The sequence below is a fragment of the Cyprinus carpio genome, chromosome B18 (genome assembly GCF_018340385.1).
Source record: "Cyprinus carpio isolate SPL01 chromosome B18, ASM1834038v1, whole genome shotgun sequence".
In the NCBI taxonomy this organism is placed as follows: Eukaryota; Metazoa; Chordata; class Actinopteri; order Cypriniformes; family Cyprinidae; genus Cyprinus; species Cyprinus carpio.
Window position 1 is genome coordinate 26,040,483 of NC_056614.1, and position 22,796 is coordinate 26,063,278.

At 40.9% G+C, this 22,796-nt stretch overlaps 2 protein-coding genes and 1 long non-coding RNA gene across 3 annotated transcripts; 1 reads left to right on the forward strand and 2 right to left on the reverse strand.

Moving 5' to 3' along the window:
• Positions 1-6,772: 6,772 nt before the first annotated feature.
• Positions 6,773-7,762, reverse strand: LOC122140484. The gene is made up of 3 exons (XR_006157164.1): positions 7,544-7,762; positions 6,987-7,086; positions 6,773-6,861 (listed from the first exon to the last, which is right to left on the reverse strand). It is a non-coding gene; the product is annotated as an uncharacterized LOC122140484 (long non-coding RNA).
• Positions 7,763-8,792: 1,030 nt separating this feature from the next.
• slc30a4 (solute carrier family 30 member 4) lies at positions 8,793-17,380 on the forward strand. The gene is given in 8 exon segments (XM_042744612.1): positions 8,793-9,511; positions 10,416-10,562; positions 10,637-10,790; positions 13,322-13,350; positions 13,353-13,513; positions 13,605-13,710; positions 15,397-15,531; positions 15,994-17,380. Coding segments are annotated over 8 exon segments (1,278 nt in total). The 5' UTR covers positions 8,793-9,120; the 3' UTR covers positions 16,149-17,380.
• Positions 17,381-19,249: 1,869 nt separating this feature from the next.
• Positions 19,250-20,220, reverse strand: LOC122140365 (normal mucosa of esophagus-specific gene 1 protein-like). Its single transcript, XM_042743660.1, has 4 exons — positions 20,154-20,220; positions 19,977-20,067; positions 19,694-19,754; positions 19,250-19,438 (listed from the first exon to the last, which is right to left on the reverse strand). Exons 1-4 carry the CDS (start codon positions 20,170-20,172, stop codon positions 19,376-19,378), a joined length of 234 nt encoding a protein of 77 aa, XP_042599594.1. The 5' UTR covers positions 20,173-20,220; the 3' UTR covers positions 19,250-19,375.
• Positions 20,221-22,796: the final 2,576 nt, after the last annotated feature.

Sequence of the window (22,796 nt, forward strand, 5' to 3'; positions counted from 1 at the left end):
GAGTTTACCTGCGCAGGTGCAGATGTGACATCAGAGGACAGATCCTCACACGATCTTAGACTTTTTAGCATGAAAGTGAATGCATAAAATATAAATATGAACAAATTTGAATAAATATTAAACTTGTATAATATTTGTTTATTAAACATGTTCTCATACAGTTTTTTTTCAACTGCTTACATTTTCAAAACTTTTCCTTCATTTTTTTTCCAAACTTTATACACAAATCCAAGAATTGCACACACAAAATGCTTCACATCTCTTGCAAAACGAAGCACTGGATTCAAAACATCACAAACACATCTCAAAAGCAAACATTTGCTGCAAACAGCTTTGCCATAATATTACTTCCTGTTAGATTTTTGTGTTGTGTTTTGCAGAAAGTGTTTTATGAAATTGAAAACCGAGTCAAAGTCTGAGAATTAGTGTATGGTTTTGTAGATGTGGTGTGTGCTTCTGCTGTTTGAGTGTCAGCGTGTTTGTTTGCTTTCTGTCTGTTGACAGTATTTTCTGATTTCTGGAGTGATAAAAAGAGAAATCCAAAATCCCCTCTGGATAAACCTTTAACTCTGATATGATGACAAAATCAAACACAAGTTCAGAATTCTCTGCAGATGTGTGTGAATTAGTGTATATTTAATTAAAGAATTCCTCATCTGCATATTTATACTTATAAGATTTCAGATCTAAAGTACTTCATGTGCTGTGATGAATCACTGAAGAGTGTTGAGGAAGTGTCTTGTTTTCATCTTGTACAGTTCACAGGTCTGTTAAACAGAGAGCTGGTAAATCTGATGATGAACACGTAAACATAAACATTCCCTTTCCTTAGGTTTTCAAGCTCAGAATGAAGAGACAGTCTGACAAATAAACAGATGTCTCCTCCTCCAGGTCTGACTGTGCTTCAGGGTTAAGACAATAAATCCAGCAAAAACCTCCTCAACACCAGCACTATCACGTCTGTCTCCGGTCTCTGTCCGTCTGTCTCTCTTTCTGTCTGTCTTACCTGTCTGTCTGTCTCTGTCCGTCTGTCTGTCTCTCTTTCTGTCTGTCTGTCTGTCCGTCTGTCTGTCTCTGTCTCTCTGTCTGTCTGTCTGTCTCTCTTTCTGTCTGTCTTACCTGTCTGTCTGTCTCTGTCCGGGCGTCTGTCTGTCTCTCTTTCTGTCTGTCTGTCTGTCGCGTCTGTCTGTCTTACCTGTCTGTCTCTCTGTCTGTCTGTTCTCTGTCTCTATCTCTGTCTCTCCCTCTTTCTGGTCTGTCTTACGGCTGTCTGTCTGTCTGTCTGCGTCTGTCTGTCTCTCTCTGTCCGTCTGTCTGTCTCTCTGTCTCTCTTTCTGTCTGTCTTACCTGTCCGTCTGTCTGTCTCTCTTTCTGTCTGTCTCTGTCCGTCTGTCTGTCTCTCTTTCTGTCTGTCTCTCTGTCTGTCTGTCTGTCTCTGTCTCTCTGTCTGTCTGTCTGTCTCTCTTTCTGTCTGTCTTACCTGTCTGTCTGTCTCTGTCCGTCTGTCTGTCTCTCTTTCTGTCTGTCTGTCTGTCCGTCTGTCTGTCTTACCTGTCTGTCTCTCTGTCTGTCTGTCTGTCCCTGTCTCTCTGTCTGTCTCTCTTTCTGTCTGTCTTACCTGTCTGTCTGTCTCTGTCCGTCTGTCTGTCTCTCTGTCTGTCTGTCTGTCTGTCTGTCTCTCTTTCTGTCTGTCTTACCTGTCCGTCTGTCTGTCTCTCTTTCTGTCTGTCTTACCTGTCCGTCTGTCTGTCTTACCTGTCTGTCTCTCTGTCTGTGTGTCTGTCAGTCTCTCGTTCTCTTGAGCTGTTAATAGCATGCTTTGGTTTTCTGGTTTAATCAAATGCTGCTGTAATGTTTCTGCTGTAGCCACATCAAACCCACATTTCTACATTTACTTTACAGCGAAACCGCTGCATTTTTCAGTGCAGCACATGTGTATTATTTTAATTTGGCCTCTCATATATCATGATAAATGATCAGAATCACAAACACAGGCTGAAAAACAACACAGTACTCTGCGTTTGGACATGTATTATGGTAAAACCATGGTGTTCTTTGAAGTACCTTTGAAAAAGTGTTATTTAAGTATCATTTAGATTGTCTCATTAGCATTTTGAATTAGCTTTTGTTAGTATATTGTAATTTTTAATTTTAAAGTTTTAGTAAATTTGTTAAATGTTTTTGTCAATTTGTTAGTTTTTTTTTTTAAATATATCTATAATTGTAATTAATTTTTTATTTCAGTTTTAGATTTAATTATTTTTAGTTGTAGTCAAGGTAAACAACATTTTTATTATGTAAATTAATTTTCATTTTATTATTTACTTCAATTATTATTTTTTTTAAAATGGTACTTCAAGTTCAACATTTTTTTTAAATGTAATGTTCAATTTATTTCATGTTTTTTATTTATTATTATTTTTTTTTGGTTTTAGTTTTAAATAACTATAATAACCCTGCCTTGGCATACCAAGTAAATATCATGATGCATGAATATAAGAATCATTCTATAACATTATAGCGTTCAAACACTAGGTCATGGGTTCAATTCCCAGGTTATGCATGAGCTGATCAAATGTTTGCCTTCAATGCAAGTTGCATTACTTAGAATCATCTGCCAAATGCATACGTGCAAATGTAAATTCTGTACCACAGTATTCTTCCCAGCCATGACTAAAATGCCTCAGATGTCCAGGTTCTGGGCTTTGTTTTTCTGATCAATAACGTTCAGGCATCACACACAATCAACCAATCAGAGCGTACGATGCTGCAATGCAAAATATGAATGAACATTTCGGGGGGTAATAAAGCATGAGGACAGTAGAGAGAAGAGAGATTCAGAAATGAGGTCATAGGTCAGCCTGGTCTTGTAGAGGTCAAGGTCGTTACTGTAGTGGACTGTGCTGTTTTGGTTGTGGTTTGAAGGCTTTCTTTCAGGCAGCAGATGTTTCTTTGTGTTGAGCAGAAACTAGTTGGAGTCTATATTTGGGTTCGGTGTCTAATACACAAACTCTTGCTGTTCCACCCAATTCCAGACCAATTACCCCCCGTTATATAACGGCAGCGAACCACAGCGTGACCTGCTGCCCGCAGCCGAGCAGACAGACATCCACATGTGCTCAGCGTCTGTGGTTCCGGAGCCGTGGGCTTTGTTTTCTCCTTCAGGCAGCCCAACAGCTAAATCCAGACGGCCGCGCGTCAGCCTCAAACCGCCGGAAACTGTCCGTCTATGTCTGTGCTCATTAACACACGCCTGCGCTTAACCAAACACACACATGACACAGCCGTGACACTTCTGGAACATTTCTGTTAATGCTTTCCACACAGAAACACACACTGATGACACAAGATCAATCCCATGATGCTCTGCTGCCACCTAGAGTTCAAAGGTCAAACTGAAGCATTGCAGACCCATGATTTCGCTCCATTACAGAATCACTCTCGTTTCTAATGATAATTATTCCAGTGGTGATAATAATGATTACCTTTTTCTTGTACAAATGTGGGAAAATACACTGTCAGCAAAAACACTGTAAATAAAGTAAAATAAAATAAACTAGTTAAAAAAGTTCGTCAAGACACACTTAAGATTGGATTGAGAGAGTGTAGCCTGAAAGTTTAAAGCAGCTGTAAAAGCCTGAAGATTAGATTAGATGTTGATAACACGTTTCTAGCATGATTAGCATGTTTTTAACATGATTGGCCTGTTACTAGCATATTGCTGGCATGATTAGCATGCTGTTAGCATGATTAGCAAGTAACTAGGATGTTGCTAGCATGATTAGCAAGTAAACTTTAGTATTCTGCTAGCATGATTAACAAGTGACTAGCATGTTGCTAACATAAATAACAAGTAACTACCATTTGCTAGCATGGTTAGCAAGTTACTAGCATGTTTCTAGCATGATTAGCAAGTAACTAGCATGTTGCTAGCATGATAAGCAAGTAACTAGCATGTTGCTTACTAGAATCTTGCAAGAATAACAAACAAAAATCATTTAGCAATAATAACAATCATGATTTTAACAATTATCAAGCCACAATAACAATTAACAAACATTATTTGCATGATTAACAAGGAACAATACTAATGTTTACATATTTCTTGTACAAATATGTGGGAAACTGTCACATACACAAGATTGTCAGCAGAAACATTGTAAATAAAGTAAAATAAAATAAATTTGAATAAAAAATAAAATGCTATATTTTTCATGACTATATATATATGATTTAAAAAAAAAACTAGTTAATTTTAATGGTATGTTGAAACTAACATTCACTAAGATTAATAAATGCAAATAAAAATGTATTAATGCAAATTAATATGAAGTAATATTAACAAATATTGATATTTACTGTAACGCATTACTGTTTCATCGCATTTGTTTATTAAAAGAGCTTCATGTAAAGTAATATGCCTATAAAGTAATAAATATACACAAAAATGTAATAAAGTTTAAAGGGATGTGATGCTGGTCACATGATGCTGCTAAAAAGAACATTATTTTGTGTTGTATGATTGATCTAAACCCCACAGCACATTATGTATGATTGATCTAAACCCCAGACATACTGGTACATTATTGTTTCTCCTCTATGCCACCGCCTTCTGAAAACACATCGATTTTCACAAAAGCTCATCGCTCTGAAAAAGCGAGGTGTGCTCTGATTGGCCAGTTATCCAGTGTGTTGTGATTGGCCGAATGCCTCAAGCGTGTGACGGAAATGTAACACCCTCCCCTCACACACTGTGATGCGTGTCCCTCAGAAACACCAGCGAGACAAAACCAATAAAACTCAGTACAAATTATGTCCCAGTGGGGACATTATTACAGATTATAATGACTTGTACTGTATTTTTTTTTTTTTTTACTTCACTTTAGAACATTCAAACACTTACATTCGAATAGAACAAACGTCTGAAGCCATAAGAGAAACATACAAAATGTGCAGCGCAGGGGGCGAGGACTGGAACTGAGAACCACTGCTCTACACGGATCTAAACTCGAGTTTGAATCATCAGTGACTAATCCTTTACACATGAAAACACTTACAGACTGTGAGTCAGAACACTGTAGTCTACTCTCTCAGCATCAGGAAACAGTCCTCTGAATATCTGGCTTCTGGAACAGTGTTGAAATACAACTTAACCACTGATTTCTAGTCGTGTCCACTTTTGGAAGACAAACAAAGTATTTTCGTTTTCACAACGAAACACACGTGTCTCCATAACATGAATGCCAGAGGCAGCAGAGACAATCAAAGTTACGCCGCCTTTCTTTGCGAACATTTGGGCGGAGTTATGCAAATCTGTTTCAGGAGGGCGTGGATGAGTCTAAACTTTTATAAACAATATCTCTTTGGTTTTGAGACTTTAGTCTTTGTAACTTCAGGGATCTCATCTATTCACCAACAGCTTGTAACACTCCAAAGAGAAAGGAAAACTTTAAATCGCATCATTACGACTCCTTTAAGAGTTTTAGCTGATTTTCTTTCACACGTAGAGAATATAACACAAACGCCTTCATTAGAGTTTTACTAATTTATTGTTGTTATTATTTATCTGGACAGAAATGCATGTGATGATGAAGATGAAGAGTTGGCTTGTTTCCTCCGAGAGTCGCGGTGCTTGTGTGAATGTGACGAACATCTGAGTCTGTCTCTGACTGTTTTACAGACGTCAGGGGCGGAGTCTCTGGGCAGTGGGCGGAGCCGTGTCTCTGAGCGCGCTCAGTGCGGTTTGGCAGGTTTGGCGATGAGGTGTCTCTCTCGCTCCAGCTCTCTCTCTCTCTGCTGCTCGCGCTCCAGATCCTCCTTCTGCTTGTGCTGCTGCAGCTTCAGCGCTCGCTTCTACACACACACCAACATCCACTCAATCACTGCAGTGAATGGGTGCGTCAGAATGAGAGTCCAAACAGCTGATAAAAACATCACAATAATCCACAAGTAATCCACAGCACTCCAGTCCATCAGTGAACATCTGGAGAAGACAAAAAACTGAAACAAATCCAGCATTAAGACGTTTTTAAATCAAATACACAGAGTCCATAAATCCATAATAACACTCCCTCCAGTGAAAAAGTGCATCTTCTGTTGTCTCTCACATCAAAATCCAGACAAATATTTGTTCAGAGCTGTTTAAACGCTGCTTGATCTGTGCAGATTTCTCTCCTGATTCACACCAGAACACTTTTTCACTGGAGGAAGGGTTATTAGTTATAGACTCTATGTGTGGATTATTGTGAACATCTTAATGCTGGATTTGTTTCATCTTTTGTCTTCTCCAGATGTTCACTGATGGACTGGAGTGCTGTGGATTACTTGTGGATTATTGTGATGTTTTTATCAGCTGTTTGGACTCTCATTCTGACGGCACCCATTCACTGCAGAGCATCCATTGCTGAGACACTGATGCAGTGCTACATTTCTACAAACCTGATGAAGACACAAACTATTCTGATCTCAGATGAGGAGATTTATATTTTAATTTTCGAGTGTAAGTTTATAGAAGTTCCAGTATGTTTTGAGCTTCTGTTGAACTCTTTTCAGTGTGAAATGTCAAACCTGACTGAGGCAGGATAATGTATGAAGAGTGTGGATGTGATGTGAAGCTCGAACCTTCAGTCTGCTCGTCTTGTCGTGCAGAACCATCATTTCTCTGCGGATGTTCACCAGTTTGCTTTGATAAAACTTTGGCCTCTGTGAACTGAAACACATCAGCTGTGAGTGTGACGACCCTTTTACCGTGAAACACACGAGAGAAACTCACCAGCGCGTTCAGATCGATCGTGGCGTTGCACTCGCGGAGCTTGGCCACTTCCTGATCCAGCGTATCCCAGCAGAATCACCTGGTTCTGTCTGAGAGAAGAGAAAGAGATTTATTACAGCATTCTTCACTCTGCTCGTGCTTCACGAACCAAACCCAACGTGACCCAAACCGAGCACAGTGCATTATGGGATGTAGTGTGGTGTGTGGGACATACGTCAGCTCCTGCAGCGCTCGTTTAGAGGAGCACAGCTCCGGCAGATAGTGAGAGAGAAACCCTTCTGTTAGACGCTCCACCGTCTGTTCATCCACACACACTGCACACACACACACAAACACACACACACACACACACAAACACACACACACACACACACACAAACACACACAAACACACACACGCACACACAGACACAGACGCGCACACACACACAGACACACACACAGACACACACGCGCACACACACACATTACATACAAATTAAAAATATCACATATATACTTTGTAAAGCTCATAAACTAATAAAAATAAATAAGCAAAATTCTAATTCATATATATATATATATATATATATATATATATATATATATATATATATATATATAATTAGAGAATCAGGGTACAGTTGAATATAAAATATCAAATAGGGTAAATCATTTGTAAAGCTCACAAACTATTCGTCTTGTGATTACAGGCCTGCTTCAGTCAACAAAAGCATAAAGGCGTGTTTTTATTAATAAACTAGCATTCATCAGTGTGATATTTCTGCTCACCTGTCTCCTCTTTCCTCCTCCTGTCTGTCCATCCTCCTCTCTCCTCTTCCTCTTCCTCCAGACACACAAACGCGTTCAGGTTCTGTTCTGTGCACGAGCCCTCGCTTTATTAGCGGCTGATGAATCTGTTCGATGTGAAACTGTTTCCACAAACATCACGTGACCGGCGCTCATGTGACCACGCATACTCGCGCGCGACGCACTGCCACTCTGAGCGCGCTTCCGCCACAGGTCACGTGCCGCCGAGCGTCGCCTCTGATTGGACTGTACATACAACACTACGATTTTTTTCTTGTTAAATGAAGCTTCCAGCAGTTATTTTAGTATCATTGAGATACTATTAAAGTTTTTGTTAATATTTTAAATTCGATTTTATTTGTATATTTGCTGCTTTCAGGTTAATTTTAGTTAAAGTGTTAAATTTCTTTAAAGTTAAAATTTTGTTCCTTTTTGACATGAATTAGATTTCATTAATATGATTTAGATGAAATAAAATACGTTTCAGTTTTTTATATTTTCTTCCAGTTAACATTCTATTTCAGTTCACAAATCGTATTTTTAAGAGTTTTAGTTCTAAGTATAATAAACATGGCTTGCAGTACATATATACAAAAACAACAGCTAGATACTTAATAAATAAATAATAAAATATAAAAAGTACATAATCATATTTTCATATGTGCAAGAGTTCTTACAATATGCAGATGTAACAATATAATATAATATAAGAACGCCTTTTTCTTGTTAAATGAAGCTTCCAGCAGTGTTATTTTAGTATCATTGAGATACTATTATAGTTTTTGTTAATATTTTGTTACATAAGTTTTTCTTAATATTTTACGTTTTCAGTAAACATTTATACCATTTCAATTAATAAAACGTTTTTTAGAATTTTACTTTGAATGAACTATAATAACCATGCTTTCCAGCACACATAAATACAAATACAACAGCAAGATCCATAATAAAGAAATAAAGAATAAAATATGAAAAGGTACTTTAATATATTTGAAGATGTGCAAGAGTTGCTGATATGCCGAAGTCGTAACAATAATATAATATGATATAATAGTTATTATATTTTTTATTATTATTATTATAATACATTTTTATATTTATAAACTATAGTTATATGTTAATTTTGAACATGAACGTGATGTTCTGACGTGCGCGCGCTCCGGTGTCCGTCAGGCGGAAGTGCAGCAGATTTGGGACGAGCGCAGAGTGGACACGCTAAACGTTAAAACACACTCCCTCTCTCTCTCAGACTCACACACACTCCGAGATCCGCCTGAACATACACCGCGATGGACGGAACCAGCGAACGGCAGAGCCTCGGGAGGTTGGTGCTCGTTTGTTCATAAACCGGAGTGCGTGGTTCCGGTGAGTCTTCCGTGTGAACGGAACGGACTGACCGCTAGCCGCTAGCGCCACTGACAGAGCGTCCGGATCCGCATCAGCGCGACTAGCGACCATCCGTCGCGTGGAGCTGTGTCACGTGACCTCGCCAGGTGTGTGCGCTGTGTTTCAGGTAACCTGGGGTGTTGATGCTGTAGGGTCACTAGAGCTCCTCACAGATGTCTGGCTCGGGGCTGATGGGTCGCGTGAGGTCAGTGTTCCGCCGGCCGGTGGACAGCTGGCACCTGAGCGACACGGCGGCCTTCGACTTCTCCGAGGATCTGGAGGACGATGAGACGCCCAGGTTCAGCCAGCTGAAGGTGGTGGTGTCCGGAGAAGCGGACGAGATTCCTGTGGCTTCACGCAACGGCGCAGCGGTCAGCACACTGCTGGCGGACGACGACGACTCTCTGCTGGGCTCCTCGTCCAGTCTGGGGAGCCCCGGCGCGACACCGGACCCCTGCGACGGATGCCGCAGGAACAGAGAGCGCGACAAGCGCAGGAGGGTGATGAGGAAGCTGGGCGTCGCCGCGCTGCTCTACTTCCTGTTCATGGTGGGCGAGCTGATAGGTGAGCGGCGGCACGGCAGTCGTTCGGTTGTGTCTCTAGTTTCCATAACCCTTCAGATTGCGCAAATTGATAATACAACTAATGGAAATGTATCAGTTTCGCAAAAATGACCATATATTGCAAAAAAGTTTTTACGCTCACATGAGGTGGTTTTGGAGTGGCACTAGACAAAGTCCGTCAAAATACCACAGAAATCTGTCACCATGACTTATCGCGAGAGGAAAACGTATATTTAAAGCCCCAAGTATAGCTTCTTTTGTACGCGTACGCTAGAATTGAAAATACGACAGTTTTGCAAAAACACCAGTATATCGCAAAAAAGTTTTTACGCTCACATGAGGTGGTTTTTCAGGCAATTCAAAAAAGGAATATTTCGCAAAACTGCAATGGAAACGCCCCCCCCCACCCGCATTTACAGGTCACACGGTGTACGTAAAAAGTCATGTGATCATTCTTCAATGTACTGTAACCTCCAAGAAACACCTCGTACGTGGTCGTAGCCAAAATCCGTCAAAATCCCACAGAAATCCATCTCCATGACTTATCGCAAGAAGAAAAAATTACATTTTAGTCACATAACATTGTTTAATGGAAATACCATCATTTTGTTATACTTTTTTATTGACATTTATAAAATATTGCTAAGATTTGCACAAATCTGTTATGGAGGCGTAGCTAGAGCTATGTTTCCATCCACCTATTTTTATTTTTATTGGATTGTTGGACTTTAAGTCAGTAGGCGTTAAGGCATCAATAGTAACTTAGTAACAAGCTGTTTTATGGATGGTAACGGTAATATTATTACTGAAATCTTATTAGTTATCACTACTAGTTACTGCAAGGAATATGCTGTATGTAACTGGTAACTAGTTACGGCCCAACACTGGTGCGCTCTGTCTTTCAGGGGGATACGTGGCCAACAGTCTGGCCATCATGACGGACGCGCTGCACATGCTGACCGACCTCATCGGGATCGTGGTGTCGCTGCTGGCTCTCTGGCTCTCGGCCAAACCTCCCACCTACAGATTCACCTTCGGCCTGCATCGGCTCGGTAAGCGTCTCGTCCCGCTGCGCTGCGTCTCTGTGGCGTGTGTGACGTCTCACTGTGTCTCTGTGTGTCTCCAGAGGTTCTGTCCGCCGGCATCAGTGTGCTGCTGATCTACATCCTGACCGGTGTGCTGCTGAACGAAGCTGTGCTGAGGACCGTCCATCAGGACTTCAACATCGACGGAGACGTGATGCTGATCACAGCCGCGGTGGGCGTCGCTGTCAACCTGCTGTGAGTCCCACACACACACTCACACGTACACACACACTCACGCACACACACACTCAATCACACACACACACTCACACACACACTCAATCACACACACACACACACACACACACACACACACACTCACACATGTACTCACACACACACACACACACACTCACACGTACACACACACGTACACACACACACACACTCACGCACACACACACACACACACACACACACACTCCAGACTCACACACACACACACTCGCACACACACACACCACCACACACACACACAGACTCACGCACACACACACACACACACTCACCGCACACACACACACACTCACACACACACACACTCACAGACTCACACACACAACACGCACAATGCACACACACACTCAGACTCACACATACACTCACGCACACACACACTCAATCACACACACACACTCAATCACACACACACACACGCACTCACGACTCACACACACTCACACGCACGTGCACACACACACACACACACTCAATCACACACACACACACACTCACGACACACACACTCACATGCACTCACACTCACACGCACGTGCACACACACACACACACACACACTCACACACACACTCAATCACACACACACACACTCACACACACACACACACACACACACACACACACACTGACACACTCACACACACACACTGACACACGCACACACACTCGTTCTCTCACACACACACACACACACACACACTCACACACACACTCACACACACTCACACACACACTCACACACACACACACACACACACACACACACACACACACACACACACACACACACACACACACACACACTCACACACACACACACACACACACACATACACAACACCTCACACACACACTCAATCACACACACACTCACACACACACACACACACACACACTCACACACACACACACACACACGCACACACTCACTCACACACACACACACATACACACTCACACATGCACACTCACTCACACAAAATGGGTTCATTCCACAGGCGACACAAATACACACACTCATGTTTACTTCTAAATGGGTTCATTCCACAGGCGTAATGGTTTTTATACTGTACAAACTGTATATTCTATCACCCTACACCTTACAGGAAACTTTCTGCATTTCTACAATTTCAAAAAAACTTTGTTTACTTTATTTTTATGTCACTTTTACAAATTAGGACGGTCCCTAAAGGGAGGTTTTTGGAAATTTTGTCTCAAGTTTAGCTCACTTTTTGGTACAAATTTGTCCCCAAAATATGGTTAAGTAGGTACACTCACACACACACACACACACACTGCAGGACGAGAGTCACAGAACTGAGAGAAACACCACTAATGGAATAAAGAAATACACAAAGTAACTGTGACTCTTTTCTCACAATTCTGAGTTTACGTCTCTCTGATCTTTTTGTTTCTGCCACAAAATAGGTAATTGTGACTTTCTATATTACAAATCTGACTTTTTTCATCAGAATTCCAAAAAACAAAGAGTTATGAGATATAAACTCAGAAAAAGCCTAAGTTGTGTGATAAAAAGTCATGTTTACCTTTTTAATTTTTTATATCCCGCGGCAGAAACAAGCTTGCTTATTGACTCAATCAGTGTAATGAGCTTGGATTTCTCTTTATGGTTGACTTAGTTTACGCTTGTAAAAGTATCTAAAGAAGCCTGACCAAATGAAAGTCGGGGAAAAAGAATGAAGAGTGTGATATACAAGGTTCTTTTTGTGCCAGAAATGTCCAGTAATTACTTGCTTGTTAAGACTGATTAGGATTTGTTGACGTGCAGCTACTTTTTCAGTCTCTTTCCAAACTTTGCTATCACTATTCAGAATAATCAAGTCTCTTCAGTGCAAAAACATGGTTAATTATCTTTTATTCAGGTGAACGGCATCCTCTTTTATTCACTGAAAATAAACTTTTTAAAATAAATAAAAGAATAAGATGAATAGATATGGATTAATGTATAGCACCATGAAAGTTACGTGTTGTAGTCCCAGTTTGACCTACAATTGCTTGAAAATTAAAAAGTTAAACCATTTATTTTGTGAATGTTTCTAATTTAGGGTCATGAAAGTGCATGCAAGGTTGGAAAAGCACCTGTGAACAAATCTACATGTTTACTGTTTAGACACAACAGCATCTTTGCAAGTTACATCCAAACACAGCCTTCCATAAATGATAGAATAAGATGAATAGATATGGACTAATGTATAGCACCATGAAAGTTACTTTTGATCAGTCTAGAACTGTGATAAATCACTGAAGAACCCAGCAGAACTGGTCTAGGATGGTTCTGAAGTGTCCTGATGGATATATCACCTGCTCATCTGATGCTCTATGTTTAATTCGTGTGGCTTTATGGTTATGGCTCATAAAGTGCTTTAGTTTGTGTTTAAAGTCCGCAGGAGCTGCTTATCGTTCACTCCTCAGGATGAGTCGCTGCTGTGTTCCATGAATGTGTGTGTGTGTGTGTGTGTGTGTAGGATGGGGTTCCTCCTCAATCAGTCCGGTCACTTCATTCACATGGCCACACCCACTCTCACGGGTCACCGGGGCAGGGTCAGGGTCAGCGGGGTCATGGCAGTCTGGCGGTGCGAGCGGCCTTCATCCATGCTCTGGGTGATCTGGTTCAGAGCGTCGGTGTGCTCATCGCTGCGTACATCGTCAGGTTTAAGGTACGACCTTCTGAGCTCATTCTGTCTGTGTCACATGTCTGAACTGAGTGTATGATGATAATAACATGTTGCGTGTGTGTGTGTGTGTCAGCCGGAGTATAAGCTGGCCGATCCCATCTGTACATACCTGTTCTCCATACTGGTGCTGTTCAGCACATTCCAGATCATCAGAGATACCGGCATCATTCTGCTGGAGGGTGAGACACCTGTCTGTCTGTCGCTCAGTCTGTCTGTGTGTCTCTCAGTTTGTCTGTCCGTCTCTCCATCTGTCTGTCTGTCTGTCTGTCTGTCTGTCTGTCTGTCAGTCTGTCTGTCTGACTCTCAGTCTGTCTGTCCGTCTCTTCATCTGTCTGTCCGTCTCTCAGTTTGTCTGTCTGTCTCTCAGTCTGTCTGTCTGTCTCTCAGTCTGTCTGTCTGTCTCTCAGTCTGTCTGTCTCTCAGTCTGTCTGTCTGACACTCAGTCTGTCTGTCCGTCTCAGTTTGTCTGTCCGTCTCTCCATCTGTCTGTCTGTCTCTCAGTCTGTCTGTCTGACACTCAGTCTGTCTGTCCGTCTCAGTTTGTCTGTCCGTCTCTCCATCTGTCTGTCTGTCTCTCAGTCTGTCTGTCCGTCTCTCAGTTTTTCTGTCCGTCTGTCTCTCAGTCTGTCTGTCCGTCTCGCCATCTGTCTGTCTGTCTGTCTGTCTGTCTGTCCGTCTCTCAGTCTGTCTGTCTCTGTCTGTCTGTCCGTCTCTCAGTCTGTATTTCCGTCTCTCCATCTGTCTGTCTGTCTCGCCATCTGTCTGTCTGTCTGTCTGTCTGTCTGTCCGTCTCTCAGTCTGTCTGTCTCTGTCTGTCTGTCCGTCTCTCAGTCTGTATTTCCGTCTCTCCATCTGTCTGTCTGTCACTCAGTTTGTCTGTCCATCTCTCAGTCTGTCTGTCTGTCTGTCTCTCCGTCTGTCTGTCTGTCTGTCTGTCTGTCAGTTTGTCTGTCCGTCTCTCAGGCTGTCTGTCTGTCTGTCCGTCTCTCAGTTTGTCTGTCCGTCTCTCTGTCTGTCTGTCTGTCTCTCAGTCTGTCTGTCTGTCTCTCAGTCTGTTTGTCTCTCAGTCTGTCTGTCTGTCTCTCAGTCTGTCTGTCTCTCAGTCTGTCTGTCTGTCTCTCAGTCTGTTTGTCTGTCTCTCAGTTTGTCTGTCCATCTCTCCATCTGTCTGTCTTACTGTCTCTCAGTCTGTTTGTCTCTCAGTCTGTCTGTCTCTCAGTCTGTCTGTCTGTCTCTCAGTCTGTCTGTCTCTCAGTCTGTCTGTCTGTCTCTCAGTCTGTTTGTCTGTCTCTCAGTTTGTCTGTCCATCTCTCCATCTGTCTGTCTGTCTGTCTCTCAGTCTGTTTGTCTGTCTCTCAGTTTGTCTGTCCATCTCTCCATCTCACCATCCTACCTTCTCACACTCCTTCCCACCTTCCTTCCTGTCCTCTTTCTGACCATCCTTCCCTCACATCTTCCCACCTCCCATCCATCCTACACATCTCTCCATCTGTCTGTCCGTCTTTCTGTTCATCCGTCTGTCCATCTGTCTGTCCATCTGTTTCCGTCTGTCTGTCTGTCCGTTTCTCAGTCTGTCTGTCCGTCTCTCCATCTGTACTTCCTTCCATCTCTCAGTCTGTCTATTCATCCGTCTGTCCATCTGTCTTTCTGTCTTTCCGTCTGTCTGTCCATCTCTGTCAGTCTGTCTGTCTCTCTGTCCGTCTTTCTGTCTGTCCATCTCTCAGTCTGTCTCTCCATCTTTCTATCTGTCCATCTCTCAGTCTGTCTGTCCATCTGTCTGTCTCTGTCCATCCATTCATCGGTCTGTCTATCTCTCACAGTGTAATGTCGGTCCGGAACAGTGATGGAGTGTCTGTGTGTTGCAGGTGTTCCGCGTCACGTGGACATGTCTGGAATCAGAGCTGATCTGCTGAAGCTGCAGCATGTGGAGTGTGTGGAGGAGCTGAAGCTCTGGGCGCTGACAGCCGATAAAACCGCAGCCATCGTTCACCTGCAGCTCGGTGAGTCACTGATCGCAAACAATAATGGCAGAATCATGACACTAAAAATGTCCAATTTCTTGACTGACAGCTCTCCTGTCTGTGAGAGGATTTGGGAGTAAGTGCAGAGGTGTTTCCTCCAGCCTGAGACTTATTCATTTCACTTTTGGTGTGACAGGCCTTTTACAGTTGCCAAAAATACAACTTTTGAGTTTTTTGTTATAAAAAAACAGCTCAGGTGACACAGTAATGCAAAAGTAGCAATGCATTACTTTCCATAAAAAGTAACTAAGTAATGCAATTAGCTACTTTTTTATGGTGTATTGCATTATTGTAATGCATTACTTTAAACATAACTTTCCCCAACACTGGATATACGTATAGTTTCTGTGCGTAACGTCAGGTTGTATAACATTATACTGAGATCAGTTACCATCATGAATTTGGACTAATGTTTTGCATCTGCCTCTGCTGTGTGTTTAGTGCCGGGGATTGTGGGTAACTGGGAGGAAGTGCAGTCAAACGCGCGGCGGCTGCTGACGACGTCACACGGCGTGACACACTGCACAGTGCAGCTGCAGACGCACAGACAGGGGGCGCCACAGTCCTGCACACACTGCCTCACACACAGTGCCTGAACACTGTCTGTCTCTCGCTGTCTCACACACACACACACTGACACTGACACACACAAAATGACACACTCACACTGACATGCATACACGCACAGAGGACGAGAGAGAGAGACGGGGGACCCAGCAGGGTTTTAATGATTGTCTAGCAGCTTTTTCTATAATGAATATTGACCTCATTTTGATAAAACTTTAATACTAACGTGCACACAGGAGGACCGGACCCGTTTGATTTGCGTTTGTTTTGAGAGCCGTCTGTCACTGAGGGACGACGACAGATGGAGGGACGCTTGTGTTTGTGTGTCTTGTGTGTTTTGCGTGAATCTCATGAAAACATGTCTGGGTTGCATTACAGTGACAACATTAGAAGAAAAACAGACAGTTACTTGTTTTGCTTGAGCTGAATGAAGCCTACTGCTTTTTGTTTTTTTGCAGCTTGACAGTATTTGGTTAATTTTCAATAATGTAATGTGTTTGGATTTACGTCCGAAGGGTTTTGATTCTCGTAACTGTAATTTTATTAAAATCTGCATGAATAAAAGGCAGTGCAACACATACATGATGCAGAAATACTTAACAAATTAATATTTCATTTTTCACATTAAAGTGGGAAGGTGTTTAAGTTTGCATGAAAATATGCCAGCGTGCAAAAAGCAGGCTTTATTTGATATATCTTGTGAAATATGACCTGAAATATGATCTGACTGCTCTGAAATCAGCCAAACGTGTGTGTCCTCAAAACAATAAATAATGCACGTTTGCAGAATCCCTCATTTAGTAACGGACAATCCTAGTTTGACGGGACAGACTGTAGTTTCACTCACGTCTCACTGCAGTTTTGCGCATTTCAGACATTTATAATCAATGTGTGCCAACATGATCGATTCACAAACTCAGAACAAAATGACACGAAATGTCTCTTTTTATCTTTTTATTTGATTTGTTCTTGCTTTAAGATGCAGATTGAATATGATTATTGTTTAACTGTCAGTGATTGTCGTCAGTATTTGGCTGTTATGCCTTTTTATTATTTTTATGTTTTTGTTTTTCTGTTTTCTGTTTTTGATTTTGGAAACACAATGTCAGTGGTTTGCATCAGAGTGAAGGTTCGTTCTGTCGTTTCTTTATGTTTGCAGTATTTGTTTTATGTGGGTCTGTGTGTCTGAGGGATGATCGATGTAAACTGACTGCTAAAGCGCTTGAAATAACTTGAAATAAATACATTTTAAATGCCTGTATTTGGCTTTCATTTGTGTTTTGTCTGGGTTCATGTTTCAGCATCATTTTCTCTTTATTTTTCCTTATTTTTCTTTATTGGTGAAAGTTTGGGCAAAATTAGAAATGAACAAATGGTGAAGAGTCTTATGTGTGTGTGTCCTGTTTGCTCTTTAAAGATGTTTTCATCGGTTGTATTGTGATTTGATGACATCACGGTGAGGTGTGCTGCCGTCTCTTAGCAACAGATGTGTGAATGCTGCTGTTGCTAGGTGATGATCTGTATGGACAGTGACTTACAGTTTGAGTTTAAGTTCTGTGCGTTTCACTCAAGGACACAAAGAAAGAGCCGGATGAGATTTTACTCTTAGAGTGGAATCAGACTGAAGATTAAAATTAAAAGAAAAGTCATCAAAAATTTAAATATCCTCACCCTCAGGCCATCCAAAATTAGGATGAGTTTGTTTCTTCATCAGGTTTGTAGAAATGTAGCATTGCATCAGTGTCTCAGCAATGGATGCTCTGCAGTGAAATGGGTTGCCGTCAGAATGAGAGTCCAAACAGCTGATAAAAACATCACAATAATCCACAGCACTCCAGTCCATCAGTGAACATCTGGAGAAGACAAAATAGATGAAACACATCCAGCATTAAGATGTTTTTAACCATAAACTCCAATACATAGAGTTCATAATCCATAATAACACTTCCTCCAGTGAAAAAGTGTATCTCCTGTTGTCTCTCCACATCAAAATCCAGACACATATTTGTTTAGAGCTGTTTAAACGCTGCTTGATCTGTGCAGATTTCTCGTCCTGATTCACACCAGAACACTTTTTCACTGGAGGAAGTGTTATTATGGATTATGGACTCTATGTATTTGAGTTAAAAACGTCTTAATGCTGGATGTGTTTCATCTTTTGTCTTCTCCAGATGTTAACTGATGGACTGGAGTGCTGTGGATTACTTGTGGATTATTGTGATGTTTTTTATCAGCTGTTTGGACTCTCATTCTGACGGCACCCATTCACTGCAGTGATAAAATGCTACATTTCTCCAAATCTGATCCTAATCTCAGATGGCCCAAGGTGCTACTCATGACTAATCATTAAAATCAGATTTAAAATGTGACTAGTTTTTAAAAACTAGCTACAAAGCTGAAGGCTGATGAAATACAGCAGATATAAAAACTCTTTTTCCCTTGTACGTTCATCTCCATGCTACAGTTACGGACGCGTGACGGTTAGTCGTTAGCTGTCAGTCCTCAGTTGTTTACTTCTGCTTGTTGGTTCAGAGCTTTTTCAAACACTTCCTGATCACATGATGGGCGACATCAGCTCAACACACTGAGTCACGTACACACACACACACACACACACACACACACACACAGGACATGACAGACAAGTCCTAACCAGTAATAAACAGCCTTACACATGTGGCTGGAGAATGTGGGCTGATGGGAATGTTCATGATGCAGTAGATTTAATGAGGGGGTGTGTTTGTGTTTTCTAACACAATACTGGCTGTGTTCAACACACACACACACACTCACACACACACACTCATCAGCCTCTCTCTGTGTGAAGATCTGTGCCCTCAATGAAAGCGGGCTTCTTCGGGTCAATGATCAACGATTGTTTTGTCAAACACAGGAAGACGGAAGCAGGAAGCGCCGAGTCCTTTGGGAGACCTCAGCAGCACTTCCTCTTCAATTATATTACAAATAAAGACTCGCTGAACTGTCAGCAGGTTTGATTTATTCTCTTGTTGTTGTTCTGGCAGAAGGAAATGAGACGAGACTGATCAATGGCTGATCTGAAACCACGTGAGATTAATTCATCTGCAAATGAACATATCCAACAAGACTGCATGAAGGAAAGACGGATTCATTTTTAATTCATATCATACATTTATTTAAGTTTATAACCAGTACACACAGTTAAAGGCACAGTACATGTTTAAAGTACAATCCAGTGCATGTAAACACAGAGTTCAGATCAGAGGAGATCACTTGGTCAGTTTTCTTTCACCAGCTCCAGCTCCTCCACTGGTTTCCACTGCTGGTTAATGGTTATGAGCTGAACGGAGAGACACAAACAACCTGTTAATGTTCCTCTAGAGTTTATCTGAGCTTTAACATACTTGAAATGTTTTGAAGTCATCATGGAATTCACAGAGCATCTCCACGGGTCTCAAAGGTCACGTATCTGAACTCTATTCTTTTGTTTACGATCTACATGTATGCAGTCTAAAACAATGATTAAATAGATATTTGACTGCTGGTTACACTATCATCATAACCCATCTGTATATGAATGAAGAGCGCTTCTCACCTTCTGAGGTGTTGATGGATCTAATGTCTCCCATGGCTCTGGGTTTCTGGTCTTGTTTAAACTATAAAAATCAAGAGATTTTATCAATGCACGGCTTTTGTAATATACATGAAATACTTCCTCAGACAGTTTCATTATGTGTGTTAAATTTAAAACTTTAAATTTCTCAACAATAACTAGTAAAACTCACTTCAGAATAATACAGGAAGGAGACTGCTTATTATTAACCCCATGAATAACTAAAATCTTATTATTAAACCCGTAATAAAGCTAAGTCCCTCACATGACATCCGGTTTGGTCAGTAAGAAGTAAATCGAAGCGGTTGCTGCTCCAAGTGCAGCACATCCAACAAACCCAATCAGAGGAATCAGCTGGGAAAATCAAAAGTAAAAAATACATTAAACAGAGGTATGATGATGATGATGATGCTGATGATGATGAGAAGTCTTTCCTCACCTCCCTTCCTCTTCTTGAGCATTTGTAGAAATCCTCCATACACATCTTTCACCTGCTACAAGGAAGTTTCCTAAAAAATAACAAATTCAAAAGGATTCCCATTTAGAATGAGACACAGTTTGAGAGTCAAAAATCAGACATGAGTAAAAGAGTCGTGATGATGATGATGATGATGAGGATGATGAGGATGAGGATGATTGATGAGGATGAGAGAGAACAGACCTGCTGAAGTTGCGCCTGTAGATTCAGCATCATTTCTGCCTGTGTCGCACTTATATCACAAAGGAGACGCGTTTATTGGCACGTACACACACAAACACACACACACACACACACACACACACACACCCATCACCATCACGCGCTTCACCTTCAAACTGAAACTATGAGCGCATCTGTGCTCTTAGCGCCCCTCTTCTGGACTCAAACTCTATACATTCTTATAGTGACTACGTCTGTGCACAGTACACATACACACTAGAAGTAACAAGTGCATTTTATATAGTATTATATATATATATATGAATATCCAAGCTTGATCGTTTGATCGTAGCGGCGCATCTAACAATGACTTTCACTGATGCTGCGTCGTGAAGGTCGTCACGAATCATAACAATGTTTCTATTTAGGGGCCTCAGGCCAAAATAAAGTGACAGCTGACGTGATGACGTGATGACGCAAAGCCAGAAGTTTTAAACCCCATGTTGTTGTCCTTCAAACGAATTTAGCTTACAGTGGGACTGTTTTGTGAATCATGATGCTGTATTATTCTGAAAATGCATCATACAGTAAAACGTAAACCAGTTTAATCCCATCTGGGAAAAATTTGGGAGTAAGCGCGGGTTTAGGTCCTTGCACACTGAGTGCCGAGTTTTCATATGCGTTTTTTTTTATTTTTTTATTAACATAGTAGATTATGCACTATTATTACAGACTCTTCTTTCTCTTCTTGTAGCATACTAACTAACTCCTGATACACAGCTTAAAAGTATAATTGTTAAGTGATAAATGTGTAAATGTTCAATAATTCAATGTTGTGTTTACAAATACAGTTATTTATATTTTAATATTACTATATTATGTATTTATATATTTTACGAACAAATATAAATTAACATATATAAAATATATTTTTGCTGGGATTTGTTGCAGTGCAAGTCAGCGTGCAATGACATCACAACATCATTTAGCGACTTTTGGCAACAAATCGACCTTTCTATAGCAACAACTTTAGAAGAAGCGCGAATTTCAAAAAGGCGCGAGTTTCAGATTTTGACGGTTGGTCTGAGGAGGTTCTTCACGGTTTATCGAGCTGCCAGCTTCGCTCCAGTGCGATGTAACCGACGACAAAACCTTCAGTTTTCAGCTTTACTCAGGTAATTCACGGTTCTGTTCACTAACCCAATGATTACACTCGCTAATCTTTCCATTTTATTTCGTCAGTATTGGTGACTGGGGTAATTTAATCAGCTATCAATCAGCATTTACCTGCGATCTGGTTTGCTGAAAACATTTAAATATTTCTAATATTAACTCTGAGACGTAAAAATGATCGATCAGTCCTCTATAGGGGATATGTTTTTAGCACTTGTCTCTATATAGTCAATTTCTGTGAGATTACACAATGTTTTAAAAAACGTAAAAGAGGACATTGTGGCCTTTTTATTATTATTATTTCAACACTATACTAATGCCTGAAATCATTTTAAGGTTTCCATCTGAGGTTATAAAGTTATGTATTACAATAAGCAAAGCCGTTTGTAGTGCAATTTTTTCTATCATTAAATACTTTTGAATACATTTCAGAGTATGTCCAGTTAATTTTAAATTGTTTGTTTATAGCAAGTTGTTCCTCAGTAACTTTACAGAGAACAGATCTTTACTAGAGTTTGAGAACCCTGTTTTTTTTGAAAAAAAAAAAAAAAAAAAAAAAATCTCGGAACCGTGAGCAATTTCTAAGTTTCGGTTTCCGAAACCGTTTGTTTCTGGTGCGACACGTGACCAGCACTGTGAGCAGACTTTCCGGCGGTGTTTCCTGTAAAGGATGTCCACAAACAGAGTAACAGAAACACCGCCCCTGCCTCTTTAAATATTACTGAGCACATTGTTTTCTAATAACGCGCACACTCCACAGACGCGCGCGCCGCGCACCGTGTCTTGTTTCTACGACTGTACACGCACTCGCGCCTCTGATAACAGTGCACGTGGTTTTGTCTGACTGTATATGTACCGGCCGCGCGCAGCACCTGCCGCCACTAAATTACATTATATTTGTCCCATATTGTCATTAATATACATACTGACTTCAGCTTGGATCACTAAAATAAATAGAACTGCTATTGTTCTGTAAGTATGAGGGTTATTATTTAGTGTACGGGTCATTTCAAGAGGGATAAAAAAATAGAAAAATATTTAATTTTCATGCATTTTAAATGTTTAAAAATGTGGAAAGCATTGCATCACAGCATCTCCTGACTGCATTATTATTTGTAAAATAAGGGCTTTATGGAGTGTGTGTATACATGGTGATAAGTATAACAGTGTATATTTCATTAATTTAGGGAAATGAACAGTACGGTTTTCTCACTGCATATCCTTTAATATTAACACGACTGATATTTTTGTGCTTCACCTTTTATTTGCAGA